We start from the raw sequence: 26227 nt of genomic DNA, 5'->3' as shown, positions 1-26227 counted from the left end.
CGCAAATCACTTAATGGGCCATAATAAACCTCATGGGCCAACATAGCGATTCATTTTTAATTCAAAGCGTCGACAAAAGATTCATCAACATTCTTTCGAGGACGAGAATCCGGTGGGTGAGAGAGAGAGAGAGATAGAATCGGCAACCTTTGATCCACTCGTAATCTCTTCCGATCATCGTCTTACGTATCGAATTGATAAACTTGTAAGCCATCTTCTTCCTCCATTCTCAAGCTTTATTAAAAACTTCTCGAGTTTGCTTAGCTCTAAAACAAGTGTCACACGGACTTGAGCTAGCTGGTTTAGAAACAAATGATAAATCTGAAAACACTGAAAACGATGGATGGCCTAGACGTTGATGCCACAAGACTTGATCAGATCCTCCGACTGCCCGATGACTCTTCGCCACGACCAAATCCGTAAAGTAATACACACCATTCCGTTCCTCACCGGCTCCAATCAGAGTCCTCGAAAAACGGTCCTGCAAAACAAATTGTATCAGTGAAGTGAGCAAAACAGTTCGCTTGTTTTAAAAGCTTTGCAACTGATACCAAAGTGCAGTTCATATCAGGAACAAATAACACTCTCTGCAGTTTTATCTTATCAGATAAGGAAAACGTTCCCATTTTTACTGCAAAGGTTCTGTTTCCATCAGCAAACGAGATGGAACAAGGTGGAATCATCTCAATATCGGTTAACAAATCCGAGTTTCCCGTCATATGGTGCGAAGCACCTGTATCGAGAATGACATCACCCAAAATTCTCTTACCAGCCAACTTGTCAGAGGCTGTAACACTAGCCTTCTCCTGTATCATCTGAGTGAGCACTTTCCATTGTTCTGATGAGAGCTCTGGAAGGGTTGGAACTGAAGTGTTGAAGCTTGTGGCTTGAGCAACATTAGCCTGACCACGTCCTCGACCATTCGCGCCTCGTCCTCTTCCTTTGTTACCAGCTCCCTGACCACGACCACCACTTCATTGTACGACTCAGGAAAGCCCACGATCTGCCAACAGTCACGCTTCTCGTGACCTGTGCGTCCACAGTGAGAGCAGAGAGGTCGAGAACGCAAGATCGAGTTGTCACCTTTGCTTGAGACAGAATCGCTTGGAGAGTCTTGTCGCGACGAAGCTGAATTTTGTCGAGCCACGAACCCTACTGCTTCCTGCTGTTGATCGCGACCTCGTGCAGTCTCCAGCCTCTGTTCTTCTCTCACCATTTTATTATAAATTTCACCAAGCGAAGGCAAAGGATCAAGACCAATCACGTTTGTTGATATGTTCCCAAAACGTGAATCATCTAGCCCCATTACGAACTGGTGAATCTTCTCATGCTCTCTTTCTTTTGCCGTAGCCGCAGCTGCTCCACACGTACAAGCATGAAGCGGTTGATACATCTGCAGCTCCTCCCACAACGTCGAGAGTTTGCCAAAATAGTCCAAAACGGACTGTCCATCTTGTCGACACGCCGCAAGTTGAGACTTGGTTTGATGAACACGTAAGGTGTTTCCCACGGAAAACCTTTGCTTCAGATCTTCCCACAACTGATGCGCATCCGTAACATACGTGACCGTGGAGTGTACCTTCGGTTCGATAGAAGCCCGTATCCACCCCACTATCATCGAGTTAACCGTCAGCCAGTTCTCCACATCTGGACTCGTCTCTTCTGGCTTCTTCAAGGTTCCCCTAATGAAACCCAATTTACGCTTGGCTTGCAGAGCATTAACCATCTCTGAAGACCATTCATTGTAATTCACTCCGTTCAACTTGACAGAGCAAATCACGGCCCCTGGATTGTCGGAACCATACAACATGTAAGGTGAGCTTGACGTCGCTTCACCCTTCCTTTGAACAGCTACAGTATCAGCCATGACTCTCTACGCTAATAAGGAACGAAAGATCAGAGTTTCAGAATCTTCCGCTCTGATACCATGTAGATTTGTGTACTGTATGTGTGTTGTTTATTAGAAAGCCAATGGCTGAGTATTTATACAACATGAGAGTCGACGTGATCTCCACGTAACAATAAGATTCACTCTAAGATTTAGCCTTATCTTGACTACCTATACGGACTTATCAACACTTTCGTGTATATCCTATCATATACCCCCAATATGAAGTTTTCATTTCTGAGTTAGGGATCTTCTTCAAGTGTTGTATTGTTTGAAAGTCTGATAGCTTTCCCGACTTCGAATCTTGACCTTGTTTTGATCAAACATCACATTAAGAATCAGTTGATCTAACAATGATTTGTGACAGCTGTTGTGTAAGAAGAGTTTCTCAGAGAGGTTAGGTTATAAGAAGAAGCAATGATTGGGTTGTTTAAAGTAAAGGAGAAGCAAAGAGAACAAGCTCAGAACGCTAGTAGAGGAGGAGGAGGAGGAGCTTCTGTCAAGAAGCAATCTGCTGGTGAACTTCGTCTTCACAAAGGTCTTCTTTATATTCCCTTTTTATCTTTCTTTCTTATGCTCTCTTCCTAATGCTAGTTTTTTTTTTTTTTTTGATTTGGTGTAGATATATCAGAGCTGAACCTTCCGAGCTCTTGCACGATATCTTTTCCCAATGGCAAAGATGATTTGATGAACTTTGAAGTCTCCATTAAACCTGATGATGGTTACTACCAGTTAAGTCCAGCTTTGTTTTTTCTTCTCACACTTGTAATGGTTCGGAAACTCATTTGTTTCTTTCTTGTGAATTAATACAGTAATGGTACGTTTGCTTTCACGTTCCAAGTTTCTCCTGTGTATCCACACGAAGCTCCTAAAGTTAAATGCAAAACCAAGGTTGGATCCTTATAGTTTCATCTCCTTCTTGGAATGTTACTTGTTTATGTATGTAAAGATGTTTTGTATTCTGTTTTTTAGGTTTATCATCCCAATATTGATTTGGAAGGAAACGTTTGCCTCAACATCTTGCGTGAAGACTGGAAACCTGTTCTTAACATTAACACTGTTATCTATGGACTCTTCCATCTTTTCACGGTATAAACAATTAGCCTGATACATCATCAAGCTTTGTGTTTATGTTATTATTTGATTCTCTTAAACTGAATGTTCTGTGTTCACACAGGAACCAAACTCTGAAGATCCCTTGAACCATGAAGCTGCACAGGTTTTAAGGGATAACCCAAAGCTGTTTGAGACCAATGTCCGCAGGGCCATGACCGGTGGATATGTTGGTCAAACCTTTTTCCCTCGCTGTATCTAACAAAAAGCTCTGGTTGGTCTTCTCCAAGCAAAAAAAAAAAAAAGATAAGAACCTGAAACCACTTTATCCTCCATTGTATTTCTCTTATTCTCAAAGGACCTTTGTTTGTTTGCTTGCTGTTGTAAAATTACATCCTCCATTTCCCTTAGAGACTGAAAGGAAATGAAAACTCAAAATTGTGGATTTGGTTTGTTCGGTTTCAGTTTATAAGTGTGTGTTAATGAACAACTGAAAGCTCTCAAGATCATTTCAGACCAAACAGAACAGCCATCATCGACAAAAGCCCATTAGAGAGAAGCACGCGATAATATTTATGAGTTATCAAATTTGCAAACAATTTACATACGCAATAACCAATATTGACCCAAGCATTGAACACTTCTGAGAAACGAGAATAGTTTCGTTGGTTTGGGTCCTTTGGGACTCAATGGACGCCGCACGGTTAATTAGATTAGATTAATCAAAATAGATTAAATGTAGGGCAATTATCAATAATATCACCTTTTGAAGTTTATGTCTCAAAAATGGCATTCATTAAAGGATAAAATATTTCTAATACTCTTGATTTAAAATTAAATAAACAAACAAAAATAAATAAAATAAATAAAATAAAAATAAAAAAATGAAAAAAAGAAATTTTTTTTATAGTTTCAAATTATATGTTTTCAGATTCGAAATTTTTATAAATTTTTTTTTGAAACTGTTTTTTTCATAAAAAAAAGATTATTTTTTTTCAAATTTTCTTTTTATAATTTAAAAATACTTTTTGAAACTGTTTTTAAAATTTTTATTTTTTTATTTTTGTATTTATTTTTCATAAAATTTTAAACTCTAATTCCAAAACCCCACCCCTTAACTCTAAACCCTAAGGTTTGGATTAATTAATCCAAGAGGTATAAATGTATATTTACCTCTTTAATGAAATCTATTTTTGTGACTTTGAGCCTTGAGTGCTACTTTAGGAACAAAAATTTGGTTTGGTGCTATCCTAGTTTTTTTCTCTTAAATGTACTTGACCCCGCCGTACACGTCGATGTTAATATTCCCCACGTGAGTGATCTGATCCAAAGTCACTGACAGATTTGATTTTTTTGTATCACCAATTATTGTATTTTTCTTTTTAGTTTCGTGTTTTTTTGGGTTTGTGAATATAAATTATAGAACGTGGTTTAAATAATAAACACAAAATAATGCAAATAATAAAACCAAACAAGAAAAATAACGCGAATAGTTTCATTTGATTGGTATGTAGTTACAAGTAGAACTCGTTACAAGTAATACTTTTCAATATTTTAAAATCAGTTGAAATTGTAAAAAAATAATCGGTGAGTATATAAATAAAAGGTTGTGTTTAATTATCCTAAAATTAGTTGGCTGGGCTGTGTAATAATAGCATGAATCCAGCTGGGGATTCTGCTTCCTGTCTTTGCTCACGCCTAACTGGAACCGCACGTGGTCCGACCACCATGATCCAAATGGTGTCATTTCTTTATGCTTAAAATGTTTTTAGTTCTCTTAATTACGTAGATACATTTGAATGACATCAAACTATTCCCCTTCTAGTGTATCTTGATGATTATAGAACTTGATAAACATCAAATAATAAAAGTAAATTGTTTGGATTTTTATGGAGCTGAATATCACTGCTTTGAGTTATTTAGATGCTACAAATGGAAAATATAATTTTAGATTTATGCATATACATGAACTAGAAAATAATACTATAGATTTCAATTATTCGATTAGACAACTCGAATAGATCACATACATTTATGAGAATATTACGCTGCAGGTCAGTTTCAAGTTTTTAATATCAGAATAAGACAGTTTACACTACTGACACACTTTCTCTTAACAAACCATTTTCTACTTCAACTAAATACTTTTAACTAAGTCCATTTATAACTGACATTCCACTATCTCTCCTAACTAAACAATGGTAAAAGCGGGAACAATTGTCCAACGCACATCTCAACTCTCCTATCAACGGTGCCGATCGTAAAGCGAGTGACAAGACACATATCTACCAAAATCTTTCCACACCGTTGGATTTACTTTTTATCAGATGCACAAGCGATCTTGATTTTCTGGGTTTGATAAAGTCAATTTAACCTTCTCTCTATCTTTAGCTTTGGCACGGTTTGTTCTTCTGCAAATCAGATTACTGCTTCTAAGTTTGAGGTTTGTTCACTAAACCAAACTTAAACAAAGTTTTTCTAAAATCTAGTGCACATACTAAATTTTTTTTCGCAGATTCGTAATGGCTGAGTATTTGCATGGTCATCCTGGGGGCATGGGCGTCCGTCGGCTCTCTCTGGGAATTCGTAATTGATAAGAAGAATATGACACGAATCATACATGTGCGGAGCGGCATGTCGTTGCGGGAACTACAAAACAATGTGGCGAAGGAGTTCTTCACTTTCACGAACCCACCTCCTCTCGCCCAACTGAGTTATTGGTCACCTAACACAAAAGAGCTTGCCACCGGACTGACGACACCACCGGCTATACTGACAACCCAGTCATGTACACCACAACACGTACACCCTTATATCATGTAAACATTTTATACGTTGTACATGATATAACGGTGTACATGTTGTGGTGTACATGTACGTAATGTTCTATTGCACATGTGTACACCATATGAGATGGTTTTGTGTACATTTAGTGTACATGTTAATATTTAATACGTTGTACATGATTTAAGGGGGTACATTAGACATTTCGTATACGTGTCTCGTGCACACCTTTCACTCATCTACACCACATGTAACAACTATAAAATGTACATTCAAACCATGCGTATACTGTTATGATGTAAAAATGACAACAAAACCAGGTTGTGCCCATACGACAATATATAATGTATACTATATTATCATAATGCATTGTACATGTGTTCATTTACCACTTAGGCAAACTTCCACACCCACAATCACACTATGTTCATTATACATCCATGTTTAAAAATCCACATGTACACTCACCACTAGACGTATTATGCAAACATGTATTACCCCTTTCATGAATTCGTGTACATGAAAATGTGTGTACATAGAAACAACTACCATTGTGTATTTGAAATTACATTGTCGCTCATCTTCTGAGTACATGTGTACACGTACGTTGTGGTTGGGAATTGACGATCATTTTGTACACCATCTAGTTACCCACCTTATACATATGTACAATAAAAACACATATCACTTTAACACACTTTGTTAGCATTCAAGCTATGCGTATTCTTAGAGTGTACACTGCTGGTCACCATAACCCATGCATGTACACCACAACACTTACACCCTTATATCATGTAAACATTTTATACGTTGTACATGATATAAGAGTGTACATGTTGTGGTGCACATGACTGGGTTACGGCGACTAGCCTGAATGCTGAGATGACAGTGTACATAACGTTCACGCGTCCATGTGCATAAAATATGAGATGGCTTCGTGTACATTTAGTGTACATGTTGATGTGTACGTATAATGTAAATATTAAAATATGTTGTACATGATTAAATGGGGTACATTAGATATTTTGTATACGTTTATCGTACACATCATTTACTCATATACACCACATATTAGTACACAGAAATAGACCTCTAAAACAAGATCCCAACAAGATTCCAACAACGTCGACATCTCCGGGGTTCCATCTAGCACATCCCTAACCCATAATAGTCTATCTACGGTGGAATACATATTCACCCTCTCGCTTGAGAATCGGTCGGTAGCAAACAATCTTTCCGAAAACTTTTCCCGAACATCCTCAACCTCCCCCGCCGCTGCGTTGCAAAAAGTTACGCAGCCACAACCCCCCTTGGGTTAATACCATAATCCCAGTAATAAAAAAAAGTACAAGCAAATCGCGGAGTAAACTAACCTTCGGTGTTATCTTTCCCACGCTTGTTCCGTCGTACCGACATCTCCTCCGTCGCAAATCTTGTTTCCGTCGCCTTTTCACTTTTTCAAAACCTCCCTCGGTAAAAGAAATGAAAAGAATATTACTCACCTTTTTCGGTAGAAAAATTAGTCTTATCTCTTTCTAGGCCCCACCATGTTTTTTGAATTTTGAAATGGTAACCATAAAAATTTTGAAAAGCTACGATCCAAACCAGATAAAAAGCCAGTTACCTTTTACAAGGGTAAAACATGACTTTTCACACCATAAAGTGTCCCAGTAGCAATAACTGTCCTGATGTGTAAAAGAAACTCACAAACTGCCCTGCAGTGTTAATAACTCTACATATATTTGTAAAAAGAAATTTATGTGGAACTCTTGTGAGTTGTATCGATGCGTTGCAAACTCATGATAAGATAATTACACTCAAAGGCAATTTTGAGTTTTTTATAACACAAAAAGATACTTTCTGCTACCAAGGCAGTTTATCCTAACAGCTTCCTTTTTACTTAAATAACCTAGTTATTTTGTAACCAACCCACCGACTAACCTAACCATTGTTTTAGCGGGAATAAACCTCCACCCCACATCTTTCTGCCATCTCAACGGTTCAGATTAATTTTGAAATCTTTGACAAGATTTGTATCTGTCTCATATCCTAACCATTAGATTTTCTTTTGTACTCTTTAAATCAACGGCCTAGATTCTTTATTTTGGATAAAGTCACATTCATCAACCTCCTTTGTATTTTTCACGGTTCTTCTGTAAATTCAAGAGTAAATTCATGAAAACTCTACATCAGTCATCAATAATACAGCTTTCTGTTTCGGATCCAACCCTCAGCTGAAATCCCTGCCTTCGTCTCGTCCTTGTCTCGTTTCACCGCCTTCGTCTCGTCTCCATCTCGTCGCCGCCTTTATCGCCTCTGTCTCACCGCCTTCATCTCCTCCATCTCTCCGCTGATTCTAGGCCTCTGTTTTAACTTATGTCAATGTATGTTCAAGTTTTTTTTGGTGTACAAGTAAAACGATGTACACTAAGCTTTTGTGGATTAATGTACATCTGCCAGTTAAAATTAAGTGTACACGTTGATTTTATCAAAGTAGTCTGTAAACATTACTCTTACAAAAAAACCGTGACTTTAGCTCACATGTACGCTTTCTAACCAGTTGACGGATGCATCATTGAGTTCAGACTAGTCTTCGAACGTATGTTGAATAACATAAAACTCATTTCACATGTATATTCTTGATTCTCAGCATTCAGATTGATAATAATCGTATATTACATCATTAGATTGACAACCATCTAAACAAGACTCATTTGTAAAGTTTCTACAAAAACGTTTAGTAGGATGTCCATGTGTACATTTGCCTGATAGTGTACATGTCTACATTTTTTTCCTCATATTGTACATGTGTACATCTATAGGTATCCGCATGACTTTGGTTCACTTGTACGCTTTCTAAATAGAACGCTGATGCATTTTTGAATTCGAACTTGTCTTAAAACGTATGTTGAATAACACAAAACTCATTTCACATGTATATTCTTAATTCTTAGCATTCAAATTGATAATAATCGTATACTACATCAATGGGACTATAGGAAAACAAAAACTCAATGTTAGGCACAATTGTTTGCTGAAAACTCAGGTCCACCATTATTATCAATAAGAACCGTATTAGAAAAGTACTAGATACAAGCAAAATCCAGAAGATTAAAAGACTAAATAAATACATATTAACTCCACATGAACATGTAGAAGAGAAGATTCATATCTCTTTATGGTCTGTTGATGGGAATATTGAGAATCATCCGAGTCTATAGACCAGCTCTTGTAGACAACCCGCCAAGTGTTACTGATCAATGTGTACATCAAAACTATTGTACATGTGTACACGTAATTTTAATATATTGTCTTTTCAGTGTACATTGTTGTTCGATTCAGAAACAGTTACAAGTGGACACTCCATGGTCAATTTTCTGTTTTTTGTGGTGTTCAACAAAATGTCATTTAGCTTCTTCTTTTTTAAAATTTTTAATTGCATGGGAAGTTCAAAGTTTGAGATGACTCGTTTCAAAATGATTGTTACATTCACAGGGATCATGGCATTAGTGAATTCTTGGACCGGCAATAGTTAACAGTATCTTAACCATCTAAACAAGACTCCTTTGCAAATTTTCTACAACAACGTTCAATAGGATGTCCATGTGTACATTTTCTTCATAGTGTCCATGTGTACATTTTGTACTCATAGTGTCCATGTGTACAAAATGATTCTTTCCAATAAGTTGCATCTGACTTTTGAATTAAAACAACAAAAAACTAAAAGAAAACAACAAGAAAAAGAAAAAAAAACCACACTTCTCAAAGTGACCTTCTCAATTCTTCAAAGAGTGCTAGTATTTTAGAATCTGAGCTTAGAGAATAAACAATTAAAGACTCCTTAGCATAGAATGATACTGCAAAAACATAAGAAACTAGAAAGACAATGTTGTTAACATACAAATCCAGATACTGTCCAGATATAATTGCAGCTTATGGTCTGTAATCCTAGGCCAATAACATGGAAGCATATGGGTCTTGCCGCGACCTTCTAGCACAATTGTTTACTGAAAACTCAGGTACACAATTAAAAAAAAGAGTTAATTGCTTTCTCGATTGTAGATCCACCGACATACCAACAACAGCTAAAACCTCACCATCCGCTTTCTCTTTCCCTTCCGGCTCCGTCTCGTCGACATCTTTCTATTTCTTTTCCACATAATAGTCATCTGCTTGTTTCGGCCTATCTCTCACCGGAAATCGCCGTTGGATCTGGCTCCTTATCAAACTTTTCACTTTTTCTTTTTTTTTTTCCTCGGCAAAAGTTTCAAAAAGTATAAAAAATAAAATCTACACATCCGATAATTATCAAAGTAAGGTTTATCTCTCGTCGGGTCCACCACATATTTTTTAAATTTCAAAATCCAACTAAAATCACAACAGTCTAACTAAATGACAATTTATGGTTACGCTTTATTTAAGGGCAATTTAAGTCTTTTCACTCATAAACTGTCCAAGTAGCAGAAACTGCCTATTTGTGTTATAAAAACTCATAAACTGCCTTTGAGTGTAAAATACTCATGACATTATGCAATCATGTCGTCATATTTTTATATCATAAGACAGTTTTGTCTTTTTTATATCATAAAAAACAGTTTCTGCTCCTCACACAGTTTCGAGTAACAGCTTCCTTTTTGCCTAACTAACTAGTTATATCTTAACTAACTCACTTGCTAACTAAATTTTGTTTTTAACGGGAGATGTCCTCAGTCGTTGATCTAAACTCCATAGACGGCCCAGATTTAATATGTTTTTTATTGACAAGACTGATATATGTCTCTTTTTTCAGCCCTTGGATTTATTTTTCTCATTTGTTCATCTATGGCCAATATTGCATGTTGATGCAAAAGTCAATCTCATCTTCCTTCTTTCTAAGTTTTCCATTTTGCTGTCACATTCCCAAAGCTGAAACCTTATTCATCCACCGTTCTCCATGGCCGACCACTTTTGTCTCTTTTGGATTGTAACTGTTTTGGTCTCTTTTTGACTCCTCAAATCAACAACTCTTCACCCATCAACAGCTCTTTTGTTTCTTTTTGGATTGCAACTTATGCTAGCTGTTTGGAAGATGCTTGATTGCTTTAATTCTGTTATCTCCAAGCAACACATTTTAATTATCTTTCACTCTACTACCTTTAAACTTCGTACACACAACCCCCATGAAAAGATCTCCACATTCTAACTAACACGTATGTGCACATGTACATCTATTCGGAGATCAGTCCCATGTACACATGTACACATATAAATCATGTACACAAATTAAGTTTCTCATTCCCCCAATATCCCATCTACTTTCACACTTCTTAAAAAATGTCATGTACTCCTCCGAGATCATTCCCAAACGCAAGGATACTACTCGCAAGGATACTACTCTCTCGTGTACAGCCAGGGTCATTGAACTCCTCGTATACGTGTACAGACCGTACTCTCCGTCTACTGTCTCAAATATCAAGGGGAAATGTCCCCATGCACATGGACACCTACTGTATTCACCTGTCAAGACTACCAATCTACTCGTACACATCTACTCGTATGTCATGTACATCTAACTAACACGTATGTGCACATGTACATCTATTCCGAGATTAGTCCCATGTACACATGTACACATATAAATCATGTACACAAATTAAGTTTCTCATTTCCCCAATATCCCATCTACTTTCACACTTCTTAAAAAATGTCATGTACTCCTCCGAGATCATTTCCAAACGCAAGGATACTACTCTCTCGTGTACAGTCAGGGTCATTCAACTCCTCGTACACATGTACAGACCGGACTCTCCGTCTATTGTCTCAAATATCAAGGAGAAATGTCCCCATGCACATGGACACCTACTGTATTCACCTGTCAAGACTACCAATTTACTCGTACACATCTACTCGTACAACTTACTAACAAGTAGTTACGAAGTCTTTTGCGTGTACCACTATAAATCGTGTACACCACCATCACGTACTGCTATGTGCGTGTACAACTATAAATGTCAACCAAACGCAAGGAAGCTACTTCTTCGGCATGTACAGCCTTTCATGCCTCATACACACGTACACGTTCGGGGGATTTAAGCTGTTTTATTAAGCACACAAAGCCACACCATCTGTACGTACACATGTACACCAACTGAATTCGACAACACCTATTGTCTCACATATCGCTGGCCCCGGCTCACATGCACATGTACACCGACTAAATTTACTCTTGCAGACTACTCAACTACTGGTACACATGCACACTGACTAAATTCACTCCTGATTGATTGTAAATCGTCATGTTTATTAGGAAACCGTATGTGTACAGCTTTAGTACTAAGTTACATGTCCTTCAATTCCTAAAAAATAACAAAACATTCTCTTGAATCCATACATGCGATTGAGAAGGTTATACAAAAGCAAATTAACAGTTTCATTGAAAAAGAAAACACCACACTTTTACTTGAATCCACCGATCCAAAAAAGAAAACACCACACTTTTACTTGCTTACCCTTTGTGGCTTGTTTCTGGGCAGCAATCGGCCGTTTGTTGGCTTCCGTCGCCGTCAAGTTCGTCGTTTTCCTTGAGTTTCTCCGACGTAATTTGCTCCCGCCATCGTCGTCTACTGTGGCCTTCGTCTTCCTCGCACTTCTACGACGTTTATCGGGTCCGCCTCTGCCGTCGTCGGTATCCATCTTCTCCGGCAACACTGCGTTTTCAATTTCTCTCTCTCCTCGGTACAAATTTATTCCCGTGAAATAACAACCAATAGAAATAAACTACACAATAAAACTAGGGTAAAAGGATGTGGACCCTACTTTAATTTCGAATTTCAAAATCAGTAACCAAACCAATCTACAAACCAGCGCCAAACTCAATAGTTAAGGGGGAGTTACTTTTTTCAAGGGGAAATAATGACTTTTCACATGAAAAACTACCCTAGTAGCATTAACTGCCTTCCAATGTAAATAAAAACATAAAACTGCCCAACAGTGTTAATAACTCTTTTTAAAATATGAAAAGGAGATGCAAATCTATTTTCAATTATGTTTACAATGCTTTCTGTGCCGAAAAAAAGTTTCTACTCAGTTTAAAAAAAAGTTTCTGTAAAAACCATTAAATCGCAAAAGAAAAAAAAAAGATACCAATTCATTGAATAGTGAAGGGGAAACAACGAGGGGACCACAGCTCGTGCGTTACATTAATCCGACACGTGTAAGATGACTTGCAAAGCGGACAAGCGGATCGCACGTGCGGAGACAAACAAGTTTATATTCAGACACGATGAAGAAATGTTGTAGCCAATAGGCTTGAGAGTCACCGTAATAACTAAAAGAAACGCTCTCTCCCTCGTGCGCCAGACTGACAAAGACAGAAAGAGATTCAGAGAGATCAGAGCTTTTTCAATGGCGGCAGGAGGAGGAGGAGGAGGAGGAGGAGGAGGATCATCGTCTGGACGAACTCCAACGTGGAAGGAGAGGGAGAACAATAAGAGGAGAGAGAGGAGAAGAAGAGCCATCACGGCAAAGATTTACTCTGGTCTCAGGGGACAAGGTAACTACAAGCTTCCTAAGCACTGCGATAACAACGAGGTTCTTAAAGCTCTTTGTCTCGAAGCTGGTTGGATCGTCGAAGACGATGGCACCACTTATCGCAAGGTACTGATCTTTCTTCTAATAATTAATTAACCTAAAATACTTTTAGATGAGAAGAAGAATCTCAAAATGATTCATTACCGATCTAACTTCAAATCTTAGTAACTTAATCTTGCATTCGTTGTAATTACATATTGTTGATGCCAAGAATTTAAATATATGTTTCAATGTTCAAAAAATCGATAGGCTGTAGTTAGACATGTTACATGAGATTATTGATTAGGCGGACTCCAAAATTAAGTCAAAAAATTATTTCGTTTAGGTCTGAGCTGCATATGCGGACATCTAAGTACCGTCTAGATGATTTTTAGAATAATGATCTGTTTTGCTTCTTGAAATATGGTGACTGATTCTTGAATTGTGTGACAGGGGTCTAAGCCAATAGCTTCAGACATGTTAGGAACTCCGACAACATTCAGCACAAACTCTTCAATCCAAGCAAGTCCACAATCATCTGCTTTCCCAAGCCCTGCACCTTCTTACCATGGAAGTCCCGTCTCATCTTCCTTCCCTAGCCCATCTCGTTACGACGGTAACCCTTCCTCGTACCTTCTACTCCCTTTCCTACACAACATCGCTTCTTCCATTCCAGCAAACCTTCCTCCTCTTAGAACATCAAACAGTGCTCCTGTAACTCCGCCTCTGTCCTCTCCTACTTCTCGTGGTTCGAAGAGGAAACTCATGACGCAACAGTTACCGAGACATCCGCTTCTTTTCGCTATCTCAGCTCCATCTAGCCCTACACGCCGTGCTGGTCACCAGACACCGCCTACTATACCGGAGTGTGACGAGTCCGAAGAGAGTTCGTTCGAGGATTCAGGAAGGTGGATTAATTTTCAATCTACAGCTCCTAGCTCCCCAACGTTTAATCTAGTGAAGCAAACATCTATGGTTATTGACATGAAGAGATCAGACTGGGGGATGTCAGGAATGAAAATTAACGGTTCGGAGTTTGAGTTTGAGAATGGAACTGTTAAGCCATGGGAAGGTGAAATGATTCATGAAGTTGCCGTAGAAGATCTTGAGCTCACTCTCGGTGGCACTAAAGCTCGATGCTGAGAAAACTAAATATAAGTTTGAATATTGTACAGGAGCTAGCATGGCTGAGGAATGTCAAAGCAAGGGTCGAACCTTTTAGATACCGTTACCATTCTCCATTTATACTTTAAATGTTTTCTTTTGTGATGGTAATGTTATTGGAGATGTAATGTATGCTTGGTCACAGGATAATAAATGGGTTTTTGATAATACAAGGTGTTTTGAGGATATGATAATATTCATATATTTTTTCTTTTATTTAGCTATTGTTATTAGTTTAGAGTTTATTGTGGACCTTGTGGTATGTGTTAAGTTCGGTGCAAAGAAGTTTATTGAATGAAAGGAAACCTCCACGAACGGACAGGAGAGGATAGTGGACCCCTACTACCATGTGCTTTATCTTTTTCCTTATGCTGGGACCTAAAGCAACTACTTCTCTTCACTAATTTGCACTTGTTTTCTTTCTTTTATATTAAGTTATCGCGTGTTGTAATTAAATACCATATGTCGTAACTCTCACGATACAAGACAATGTTTTCATTGCCCATTTGATGAGGCAGCTATAACACGACCTACCTTGGGTCCACGCGAGACTGAGTTGCTTCTTCTTATTTTTTTTCCCTTCTGTTTTTTGGTGGTCAGGAAGATATAGACAAGGTTCAAGATCTGATAATCAGAAACATGAGCCTTTTATTTTGTGGATTTCTAATTGGAAACTAATTAAGGAAAATAATCTGTGTAATGTCTTTCAATATATTTTCGTTTAACAGTTAGAGAAGTGAAGAAACTAATGCTGGGAAATGGGAATGATTAAAGCTCAAATAAAAGAACACACAATAAACCTTTTTTATTTTTGACAGGAATTCACATTTGTGGAGGAGAACAATCAAAGAGAGAATTGTAATAAAAGTAAGAAGCATGTACACACGGCCCTTGACGTAAGAACCTTATGATAGGTTCAATGTTCTTCCGAGAATGGCAAAACTCAAAAACACTCAGAAAAAAATGGATAGAATTAAATAAAACAAGAAAATAAAGAAGCCATCAGGGATCAAGGTTGTGCAAGTCTCTTGACAATTGCAGCCATGTAGTTTCCTTGATGTTCAGCAAGAGCCAACTCTGTCTCCGTAGCTTCTCTTGAGCCATCACCAGCGAACACACCCGCTCCATAAGGCGAGCCTCCACGGATTGAGTCCATCTTGAACATTCCTGCTCCAAATGTGTAGCCTATGGGGACGAATAGCATCCCGTGATGCACCAGCTGTGTGATTGCTGTCCATCTGCAAAACAAACACAGCATATGTTTCAGAGATTGACACTAAAAATAGCAGAATAAAACACCTCCTAATTGAAGAATCTATCGCAAGATATGCAATTTACAGGAGGCAGCACTCTTATGTCTAGAAATTTAGCAACTATGGTGCTGAGAAAGTTAAGATCAATTCATATAAAGTTCATTTTACAGAATCAAATCTAATAAAGGTTTTTCATTTTTACAGTCCTATCCTACCAACATAGTGATCAACTGAGTTCTGAAACTAAAACCTTTATTAAGATTCCACCATAGACTATATAAATTCAATTGTCCTGAACACAACAAACTTTTCAGGTAAAACATAAAGTTCATGTCTTTTAAGTACTTGCTCATTTATTTCAGACAATGCCTCAATCAAAAGACAAAACACTTTGATGACAAGAAGTCAAGAACTAAACACTTGTACTCCAAAGTCAACTACTTTACTTTCAGACATAAAAAGAAACAACAGAGTTAGCTTACGCAGTGGTCTCTTGTCCACCTCCCTGAGTCCCCGTACTCACGAAGAACCCAGCTGGCTTCCCGGCGAGCGTCTGCTCCTTCCACAGCTGCCCCGTCGAGTCAAAGAACGCCTTCATCTGCGCCGCCATACACCCGTACCTCGTCGGAAACCCGAACAGAAACCCATCAGCCTCCGCCAGCTCCGCCGCCGTGATCTCCGGGATCTCCGAATCCTTCACCGGCGCCTTCATCTGCTCGACGACCTCCTGAGAAAGCGTCTCCGGCACTCTGTACAGCCTCGCCTCCACCCCTTCCACGCCGTCCGCTCCCTTCTTCATCCTCTTAGCTAAGCTCTCCACGTGTCCGTACATCGAGTAGAACACGACGAAGATCTTGAGCGGCGGAGCGATCGTCCTCGCCGTGATCGATGGGGTCGTTGTTCCGGCGGTGTTCGTCGTCTGATCGTCCTCGATTGGGATCGGAGCATTGGCGGCGCCGTCGTCGTCGATTCCATCGCCGGTGGTGGTGGTGGCGGCGAGAGAGGACGGCTTCTTCTTCTTGCTGGGAACGCATCCGCCTCCTTTCCCCATCGTGATAATCTTCCCCAAGCTTCCGTCAACGATAAAATCGATTTAATTTTAAAAAAAAAATAAAAAAAAAAACAAAACTAATCAAACACTCTAAATAGTGATCGCAATTAAAAGATGAACAGGCACACAGAATCAAAGTCAGGTCCACGGTATTGCCTTACGGGTCAATATATTTACAATTGGGCTTTATATTTATCAGCCCGTTTATGATATATATCAGAAGCTTAGGTAATGAGTATGACCAGTTATTGGGCTTTGTATTTATTGTCCAGTTTGTGATTTACAATATAAGCATGGGTTAAATTCATTTATATATTTTCTTTTTTTCTACCACAAATTTCATTAACTCAATGCCAAGACGCTTAAACCACTACAACCGGATATATATAAGATGAACAATAACATGAAAATAATAGAACTTAGGATAAAAGTGTTAAAAGAAGAGACTAGATCTAAGTAGAAAAATCCACAGACAATCTTCATTTGAATCCTTGAAACCATAGCTCGAAAAAGTTTCAAATAGTTTAAAAAGACATTGAAATACTTCAGTGAAAAAGATCAAAAAAGAGAAAAAAATCGATTGAGACTAACGAATTCGTCAAACGAAAGAAAATAGCTCTACAACCGTCTATGTTGCGGTTTGTCAATGGCAACATAATCTATTTTGTAAATGATAAGTCAAATCAATATTATGGTAACAATTATTGTTGTTGATGCCTTATAATAATCATGGAGCTAGATTGAAAGTATAACTATATAAATTTCTAGGATAGAACCAGTGCCGGTCTGGAGTTTCGTGGCGCCTAAAGCGTATTAAAAAAACCTGTCCCTTAACAATAATTTTTCAAAAACTTAGCGTTTTAAAACCAAAGAAAATTTTCATCAAGAACCCTAATATATTGATAATATATTAATATATCATATTTTATTAACTAAAAAGGATAAAATAATGATTATAAATAGTTCATATGCATTCAAAATGTTACTTGAAAATACTAATGGTTTCAGATTACACCAACTCGTAGATTTCTTATTCTGTTACGAGCACAATTTTCTACAAACACATTAGTAAGTAGAATTACTCAGAAAAAAAAGAATAATGCATTAATGAAAAAGAGAGAAGAAGGAAAGGAAATATGGTAGTCTCTCTCATATGGCAACGTTTTGGAAAAAAAAATTAAATAGATTTGTTCTATTTTGTATGACTATCATTTAATACAATATAAATAAGTAAACTAAGATTTATCATTTAAGACTTGCACGCAAGGGGTGCTGTCTGGTTTTTTCTTTTTATTTAGCATAATAAGCTCTAGGAGCAACTTTGTTAGTTTTGGTTTTGGCTTTTCGTTGAGTTCCATTTATTTGAGTTTCTATTTTATTCCATATTTTGTTAGATCATATAAGATCTTGAGTTGGAATAAGACGGGTTTTCTTGGTTTTTGGTATCGTTCTGGATTTGAATTATGGTTATTTGGTCTTCTTTGGTCAGATCTTGCACCTCTGCGTTTCTCTCAAGTGCTACAAAATGAATTTACTTTACAGCAGCTAATGTGTTTGGTCCCTTTAAACCAAACACAAAGATCATACAAGTGTCTGGAGATGGTTGGTTTTGTGGGATATGGTTGTAAGGATAGCAGGTTTATGCTTAGTCGGTTAAGAACAGAAAGGCTCTGGTCACTATTCTGGATCTTTGCATATCAGCTTTACATTGTTCAAGATACAAATAAGCTTTGGGTTTTTTTAAGGTTCAATAATTTAGGGAATATGGGAAGAACGTATCATTGCTCAAAGAAAGTCGCAAGATGTCTCATGTGGAATAATTTAAGGAATACTTTAAGGTTTATTATGTCTCATGTCTCAATGGATGTCACAAGATGTCTCATGTGGAATAATTTAAGGAATAAGTTAAAGTTCATCATGTCCCATGTGCGTTTAGGTTCTGGCTGTTACAGTGTGAGTAAGAAAACATTTCTTGGTTTATGTTATCCACATTTAGTAAATGTTATTATCCAAGTGGAGGAGTGGTGCGAAAATAAGTGGGTCCTTGTTGTATATGGGATTGACGAATACTTGGATGCAGTTAGGCTATGGTGCCAGTGGGGAATTGATGTTAAAATATTTTTGGGTCTCATTAAACCTGCATCTTCTGGCTCCATGAAGCGATACATATATTATTATATATGAAAATACTAAGCTGGAATTGTAGAGGACTAGGAAGTCATTGGACCATAAGTTATCTCCGAGAAATATGGCACAAACATAAACCAGATTTTTTATTCTTATCTGAAACGAAACAGGATTTCGATTTCGTACAAAGGTTTCAATCTCATTTTGGATATGATAGTTTGGTTACTGTGGATCCAAATGGGAGAAGCGGTGGTTTGGCTCTTTTTTATAACAATGAATTTGAAGTTAAAATTTTATATTCTAGTAACAGAATGATAGATATCGAGGCGGTGGTCAAAGGAAAACAAGTGTTCCTTACTTTTGTCTATGGAGAACCGGTACAAGAGCTAAGAGAGCAGGTTTGGGAGCGATTAACTAGATTTGGATTGTCACGATCGGAACCTTGGTTTATTATTGGAGATCTCAATGAAATCACGGGGAATCATGAAAAGGATGGGGGTTCCCTACGATGTACAACTTCTTTCATTCCTTTTAACAACATGATAAGGAATAGTGGACTTCTGGAGTTTCCGGCTCGAGGTAATATATTGTCTTGGCAAGGAAGAAGGGGCAAAGGAAAAGGAGCAGTGATGGTCAGATGTCGTTTGGATCGGGCTTTGGCAAATGAGGAATGGCATACGCTTTTCCCATGTTCTTACACAGAATATTTGAAGATGGTGGGTTCTGATCATCGCCCTGTGGTTGCTTTTTTGGAGGATAATCTATCAAGGAAAAAAAGGGGACAGTTCAGACTTGATAAGAGATGGATTGGCCAAGAGGGTCTTATGGAATCAATTGTGGCAAGCTGGACGGAAAGTCAAGGAGGACAAACAGCAGATTTTGTTACAAAAATCAGTAATTGTCGTCATGAGATATCTTCATGGCGAAAAGATAATCAGCCATATGGGAAAGACAAAATTAAAGATCTTCAACAGGTTCTAGAAGAAGTTCAAATGGATAATAACAGATCACAAGAAGAGATTCTTGAGGTTTCCAGGAAGTTACAAGAGGCCTATAAGGATGAGAAGGAATATTGGCATCAGAAAAGTAGGAATATGTGGCACTCGTCTGGAGATCTCAATACTAAATTTTACCATGCTTTGACAAAGCAGCGTCGGGTTCGTAATAAAATAGTGGGGCTCCATGATGAATTGGGTAATTGGATAACCGAAGAGAATGGAGTTGAGAAGGTGGCCGTTGATTATTTTGAAAGTTTATTTAGTTCTACGGACCCAACAGAATTTGATAGCTTCTTGGAAGAGATAGTTCCGTCTATTTCCTCCCAAATGAATCAAATTTTATTGAGAATGGCAACGGAAGAAGAGGTTCGACTAGCTTTATTCATGATGCACCCAGAGAAAGCGCCAGGTCCGGATGGGATGACAGCTCTTTTTTTTCAACATTCCTGGCATGTTATTAAGAAAGATGTGGTTGAGATGGTGAATAATTTTCTCTTCACAGGAAATATGGATCCACGTTTAAATATTACTAATATCTGTATGATTCCGAAAATAGAGAGGCCCACAAGGATGACGGATCTAAGGCCGATTAGTCTATGTAATGTTGGTTACAAGATTATCCCGAAAGTTTTGTGTCAAAGATTGAAAATTTGTCTACCACGGCTAATTTCGGAGACACAATCGGCTTTCGTAGCCGGCAGGTTAATATCGGATAATATTCTTATAGCGCAGGAAATGTTTCATGGACTGAGAACCAATAAGTCTTGTCAAAATAAGTTTATGGCAATCAAAACGGATATGAGTAAGGCGTATGATAGGATAGAGTGGAGCTTTATTGAGGCTCTTCTTCATAAGATGGGATTTGATCCTCGTTGGATCAACTTAATGTTGGAGTGCATTTCTTCGGTTCAATATAGGGTCCTTCTCAATGGTCAACCAAGAGGTCTTATCATCCCACAGCGGGGTTTACGGCAAGGGGATCCTTTGTCTCCGTATTTATTTATTATGTGCACTGAGGCACTAATCGCGAATATTAAGAAGGCGGAGAGAGTGAAACAATTAACTGGTCTAAAGGTAGCAAGAGCTTGTCCAGCAATATCTCATTTGCTATTTGCAGATGATAGTCTTTTCTTTTGTAAGGCAAATAAGGAGGAGTGTCAAACCATTCTCAGGATTTTAAAGGAATATGAAGCTGTCTCAGGGCAACAAATTAATTTTCAGAAATCTTCAATTCAGTTTGAACATAAGATTGAAGAAGCTAGTCGTCAAGAATTAAGAGATATTTTGGGAATTCAAAATATAGGAGGTATGGGATCTTACTTAGGGTTACCAGAAAGTCTGGGAGGATCTAAGGTACAAGTGTTTGGTTTTGTACAAGAACGCTTGAATAATAGGGTTAATGGATGGACGTTTAGATTTTTTACTAAAGGAGGAAAAGAGGTAATTATTAAGTCGGTAGTTACGGCCCTGCCAAACCATGTTATGTCTGTTTATCGATTACCGAAGGCTACAGTAAAAAAGTTAACGAGTGTTGTAGCTCAGTTCTGGTGGAGTCCAGGAGGAAGTACAAAAGGTATGCATTGGAAATCATGGGATAAATTATGTGTGTCTAAAGATAATGGTGGACTGGGCTTTAAAGATCTTGTTGATTTTAACACAGCAATGCTTGGTAAGCAATTATGGAGGCTGATTGAGAAGCCAAATACTCTTTTTTCAAGAGTTTTCAAAGGACGGTACTACAGGAATGCTTCACCCCTGGAACCGATTCGTTCATACTCTCCGTCATATGGCTGGAGGAGTATTATTTCTGCTAGATCTCTGGTTTGTAAAGGACTAATTAAAAGGGTGGGAACAGGTTCATCTATATCAGTATGGAATGATCCTTGGATCCCAGCCACTCGCCCGAGACCAGCAAACAAAAACCTTCAACACAGTTACCCGGATCTCACAGTGGATTCCCTCATTAATCAGGAATCCCGAACATGGAATTTACAGGCAATCAGAGCTTTGGTGGATCCTCATGATGTGAAAATTATTGAAAGTATCCCATTAAGTCGAAATCAGATGGAGGATAGAAATGGATGGCATTTTAACAACAATGGAAAATATTCGGTCCAATCAGGTTACCAAGTGGAAAGGGTCTACCCTGATAAAGAAAAACCACCAGAATTTTATGGGCCCACGGTGGATACATTAAAAGCTTTCTGCTGGAAAGTACGGTGTCCTCCGAAAATAAAACACTTCTTATGGCAGCTCCTTTCAGGATGTATAGCGGTAATGAAAAATCTAAAATCAAGAGGGATACAAGGGGATATATGTTGTGCCCGATGCGGAGATCCGGAGGAATCAATAAATCATGTGTTTTTTGAATGTCCTCCTGCACGTCAAGTATGGGCTCTATCTAAGATACCATCGCATCCCAGTATTTTTCCTATCAGTTCGCTTTTTGCTAATATGGACCATCTTTTCTGGAGAGTTAATCCAAAGATGGATGACCACCAATTTGCATGGATATTATGGTATATATGGAAAGGTCGGAATAATAAAGTTTTTAGCAACCTGGATATTGATCCGAGGGAAACACTTAAATTGGCAGAATTGGAATCATCACTCTGGGCTGAGGCACATGTAGTAAATGATCCACGGAGGGGGAATCAGGTACAGATCACTTCCACATTAGCGACGTCAGGAAGATGGTGTTTCATAGATGGATCATGGAAAGATAAGGATTTATTTTCAGGGCAAGGATGGTATAGCACTTTACCGGGTTTCGATGGTTTATTAGGGGCAAGGAATGTAAGGACATGTCTATCACCTCTTCATTCGGAGGTGGAAGCCTTAATTTGGGCAATGGAATGTATGAAGAATTTAAGACAGTTTCAGGTGACGTTTGCAACGGATTGTTCTCAATTGGTGAAGATGGTTTCGGAACCAGAAGAATGGCCAGCATTTGAAAGCTATCTGGAAGACATTAAGCTCTTAAAAAGAAGTTTCTTCAACTCAAACATCGTTCATGTACCACGGATGGAGAACCTACGGGCGGATAGCTTAGCACGCAGTGCTAGGAAACAACCGTCTTTCGTCGTTCACATGGATGTAGAGTTACCGATTTGGTTTACAGAGTCAAGTTGAGTCTGTAAATAGTTTTTGCTGTCAAAAAAAAAAAAAAAAAAAAAAGGAATCAGAATCAGTTAGATTCTTTTGTTGGTATCAATAAAGGGGAAAAAATGAAAACACAGATTTCGAACCTGTACACGTGAACTAAAAATAGGAGAACTAAAGCCACTACACTAAAAGAGTATACTAATATTGGTGCCCCTAAAAGGTTTATATTTTCTGGCGCCTAAAGCCCAAGCTTTACGGGCTTTAGCCCAGGGCCGGCCCTGGATAGAACAAGTAGGTAAGTAGTATGGTATCCCACTTCTATTGCATTTTTCATAAAGACTTTCATCTATTTTCGATTTGTATTAGTTTGAATTGTTTCTCTTTAATCTTTAATCTGAACTGAAAAAGCATGAAAACTACATAATCGACCATTAATAAATTCCATGTACAGGCGTCCAGCTTTATTATATGTATGTGTAAAATTAAAATTTTGGAATGAGATATTTTCTATAATTTTAAAATAATTGCAATATTAACTAATAAAAGTATATATAATTTTTTTTAAATGTATCTATTAAAACAATTTTTTTATCTTTTAGAAATAGAAAGAGTATATATAATATAGCTACACATAGCTAACAGTATTGCAATTATAGTTGTTATTATGACTGCTTTCTTAGTGGCTAATCCGAATGTCTTTTGACGTATTTGAAAGCGTACTATTTAACTAACGTAATCAAATTAACCTAATATCATCCTACCTACTATCTCAAAAAGGAGTCGCATGAAATTATCAATCGTAGTGGTACATTTTGTAAATAGAAAGAAATAAAGTTGTTAATGAGGAGAATAGTTAATACACCCTGAAAGTCAAATTTCAGCTATTGGTTAAAGTAATTCCATATCCAAACTCTACTGGTCGACGCTAAAGATACATTCAAAATGTTGAATTGATTAAACGTTTGTATTTAACTGTTTATGGTAGCTATTAAAAGTTAGATCTTACCTGATTGGTTTTGCTAGCCAATAAACTACTATTAGTGTTTTGATAAGCTTAATTAGTTTACTAACACCATGCTTCATGTCGTGCCATGTATTACCTTGGACCACCACGAAAATTCTACAAGATAACATTTAAAGCTGCAATAGCGAATATAGAAAGAATACTGTAAGTTCATAACAATAAATTAAGACTGATTATGAGAATATTTTTTATAAAATAATACGTTAAAAACTAACACCCCACGAATCTAGGACCAAACCCGAGAGCAATCTAGAAAATGTATCCTCTTTTAGCTGTCATTAGGGACGTCTGTGGAGATAATAGACATGCCACGTTTCATAAAGCTATTTATGGAAATTTATACTCTTAAATTAAGGAGCTAATGACAAGATTTGTTTAGTTGCTAACCATGTGCGTAAAGCTCTAATAGTGATTTTGGATGGAGGAAGAAAGAAACAGAGAGACAGGTTGGACCTCGAAAGAGGCAAAATACCGTGGAGTATATTTTTGCGGGAAGTATAAATCAATTTTTACTCCACGTGAGTGTTTTCTGGACCGTCCACGTTGTGTTTTGTGATTGAAGTTGATCATTAAGATAGGGTGTGATTAGTGTCTTAATCGAGTAATTGAGAATCTTTAATTGCTATTTTAAAGAACCAAAGATTTAGTCTTAGCTGTTTACCGATTATTTATGCTTATAATTCACTACAGAAGGATCTAAGGGTGTCTATTGGATTTTTAAACAAACAAATTTCAACAATCAACTACTTCTTCAATTACATACTGGTTATTAGAAAAACAGGAAATGAAAATAATATTTGTGAAAAATTAGCAGTTAGCACCAAATCGTTAAATTATTAGGTTTAACGAAATTTAAGCTAGCACCGTAGTTTTTTTTCAGTATAAGACTATAATATTAAAAACACAGATGATAGTTGTGTAGATTTGTGTGCATATAAATGTTGTTCTTGGTGAGTAGTTGTATATAACTACACGAAAATAATTTAATTAAAAAACTGTGTTAGAGAACTCATTTATGTAATAAGCTAGATTAATTATCTACACATCTTCTTTTTTTTTTGTTAAAATTTAGCTGCACATATGTTTGACAAAAATTGATGTTTACAAGTTTTTATTTAATATAACGAAGCATATATTCTTTATAATCACTGGTTCAGTGTGCATGGACATTTTGCGCTTTGACCGGTAAGAGCGACGTGCGAGACGGAGAGGCTTGTGTCCCAATTGTTTTTTGGTCGAAGAAATAAAAATCTGTGCATGCTTTATTATAGCTTTTAAGGTCCATAGCTTCTACCTTTTTAGTTAAACTAGGGCAGTTAAATATGACAAAACCGAACCGTACCGAACCGAACCAAACCAAAATAGATAACATGGTTTGGATTTGGTATATACCATACAAACCGAATGGATATGATTTTTAAAAAACCGTTGGATTTGGGTATGGTTCGGTATATAACCGATAAAACCGAATAAAACCGATCAAAAAATAGAAACATGTAAATATATATATATATATATATATTTTTTTTTTATAATGACGTATGAAAATCATAAGTTATTTTTGTTGCTAATAACTATTACCATATTTTTTACAGTAATAAAAAAGTCCTGATTTGTAAAATAATTGAACTATAATTAAATAACAAGTCATCGCAAACATGCTTCTTATTTTCTTAGTCTTCTTTTGATCTTTTTGCTTTAATTTAGTATTGACTAAATTGAAATAAAGATTATAAATTTGATGATAACAATTAGTGGAAATTCTTCACAACTTTTTTTTTTATCTATAAACGAATAGAGTTTCGTGTTTAATAGAAGAAATATGACTTTGATGAACGCTAAATATGAAAGAATAGAAAAACTTTTCTTTTGTGCTTCGTGCTTCTGTTTTATTTTTTGTTTTTTATTTTTATTATCAAAATTTTGAGCTTTGATTTTAATTATAGATTTGATTATTTTATTAGATGATAGAAACATTTTTTATTTTTGTTTTTTTTATTTAAACTTATAATATTTTTTAATAAATGAATGTGTTGACAACATGACTCTGAAATTTATATAATATGATCCCAAAATAAAGAATTATTTTTTTGGTAAAAAACCGAATAAACTGAAAACCGACAGTATATAAACCGAAACGAACCGAAGTAAATATAGATTTAGAATGGTAGTTGTATTTTACTAACTGAAAAAGCGAAAAAACCGAACCGAAACTGAACCGATATCCGGATT

The 26227-nt window shown here is 37.1% G+C and overlaps 3 protein-coding genes and 1 long non-coding RNA gene across 4 annotated transcripts; 2 read left to right on the top strand and 2 right to left on the bottom strand.

Moving 5' to 3' along the window:
* Positions 1–81: 81 nt before the first annotated feature.
* LOC103854419 (NEDD8-conjugating enzyme Ubc12) lies at positions 82–3428 on the top strand. Its single transcript, XM_033288579.1, has 6 exons — positions 82–205; positions 2256–2426; positions 2511–2619; positions 2701–2779; positions 2861–2977; positions 3066–3428. Exons 2-6 carry the CDS (start codon positions 2306–2308, stop codon positions 3201–3203), a joined length of 564 nt encoding a protein of 187 aa, XP_033144470.1. The 5' UTR covers positions 82–205; positions 2256–2305; the 3' UTR covers positions 3204–3428.
* Positions 3429–6635: 3207 nt separating this feature from the next.
* LOC117132785 lies at positions 6636–12713 on the bottom strand. Its single transcript, XR_004456337.1, has 2 exons — positions 12486–12713; positions 6636–12375 (listed from the first exon to the last, which is right to left on the bottom strand). It is a non-coding gene; the product is annotated as an uncharacterized LOC117132785 (long non-coding RNA).
* A 331-nt stretch (positions 12714–13044) lies between these two features.
* LOC103862496 (BES1/BZR1 homolog protein 2) lies at positions 13045–14653 on the top strand. Its single transcript, XM_033287829.1, has 2 exons — positions 13045–13360; positions 13727–14653. The coding sequence occupies exons 1-2, from the start codon at positions 13109–13111 to the stop codon at positions 14414–14416; spliced, it is 942 nt and encodes a 313-aa protein (XP_033143720.1). The 5' UTR covers positions 13045–13108; the 3' UTR covers positions 14417–14653.
* Positions 14654–15217: 564 nt separating this feature from the next.
* On the bottom strand, positions 15218–16862 carry LOC103862494 (probable NAD(P)H dehydrogenase (quinone) FQR1-like 2). The gene is made up of 2 exons (XM_009140201.3): positions 16173–16862; positions 15218–15675 (listed from the first exon to the last, which is right to left on the bottom strand). Exons 1-2 carry the CDS (start codon positions 16739–16741, stop codon positions 15447–15449), a joined length of 798 nt encoding a protein of 265 aa, XP_009138449.2. The 5' UTR covers positions 16742–16862; the 3' UTR covers positions 15218–15446.
* Between the last annotated feature and the right edge of the window lie 9365 nt (positions 16863–26227).

Source organism: Brassica rapa, chromosome A03, assembly GCF_000309985.2.
Source record: "Brassica rapa cultivar Chiifu-401-42 chromosome A03, CAAS_Brap_v3.01, whole genome shotgun sequence".
NCBI lineage: Eukaryota > Viridiplantae > Streptophyta > Magnoliopsida > Brassicales > Brassicaceae > Brassica > Brassica rapa.
This window is presented reverse-complemented; position numbering and strand designations above follow the sequence as displayed.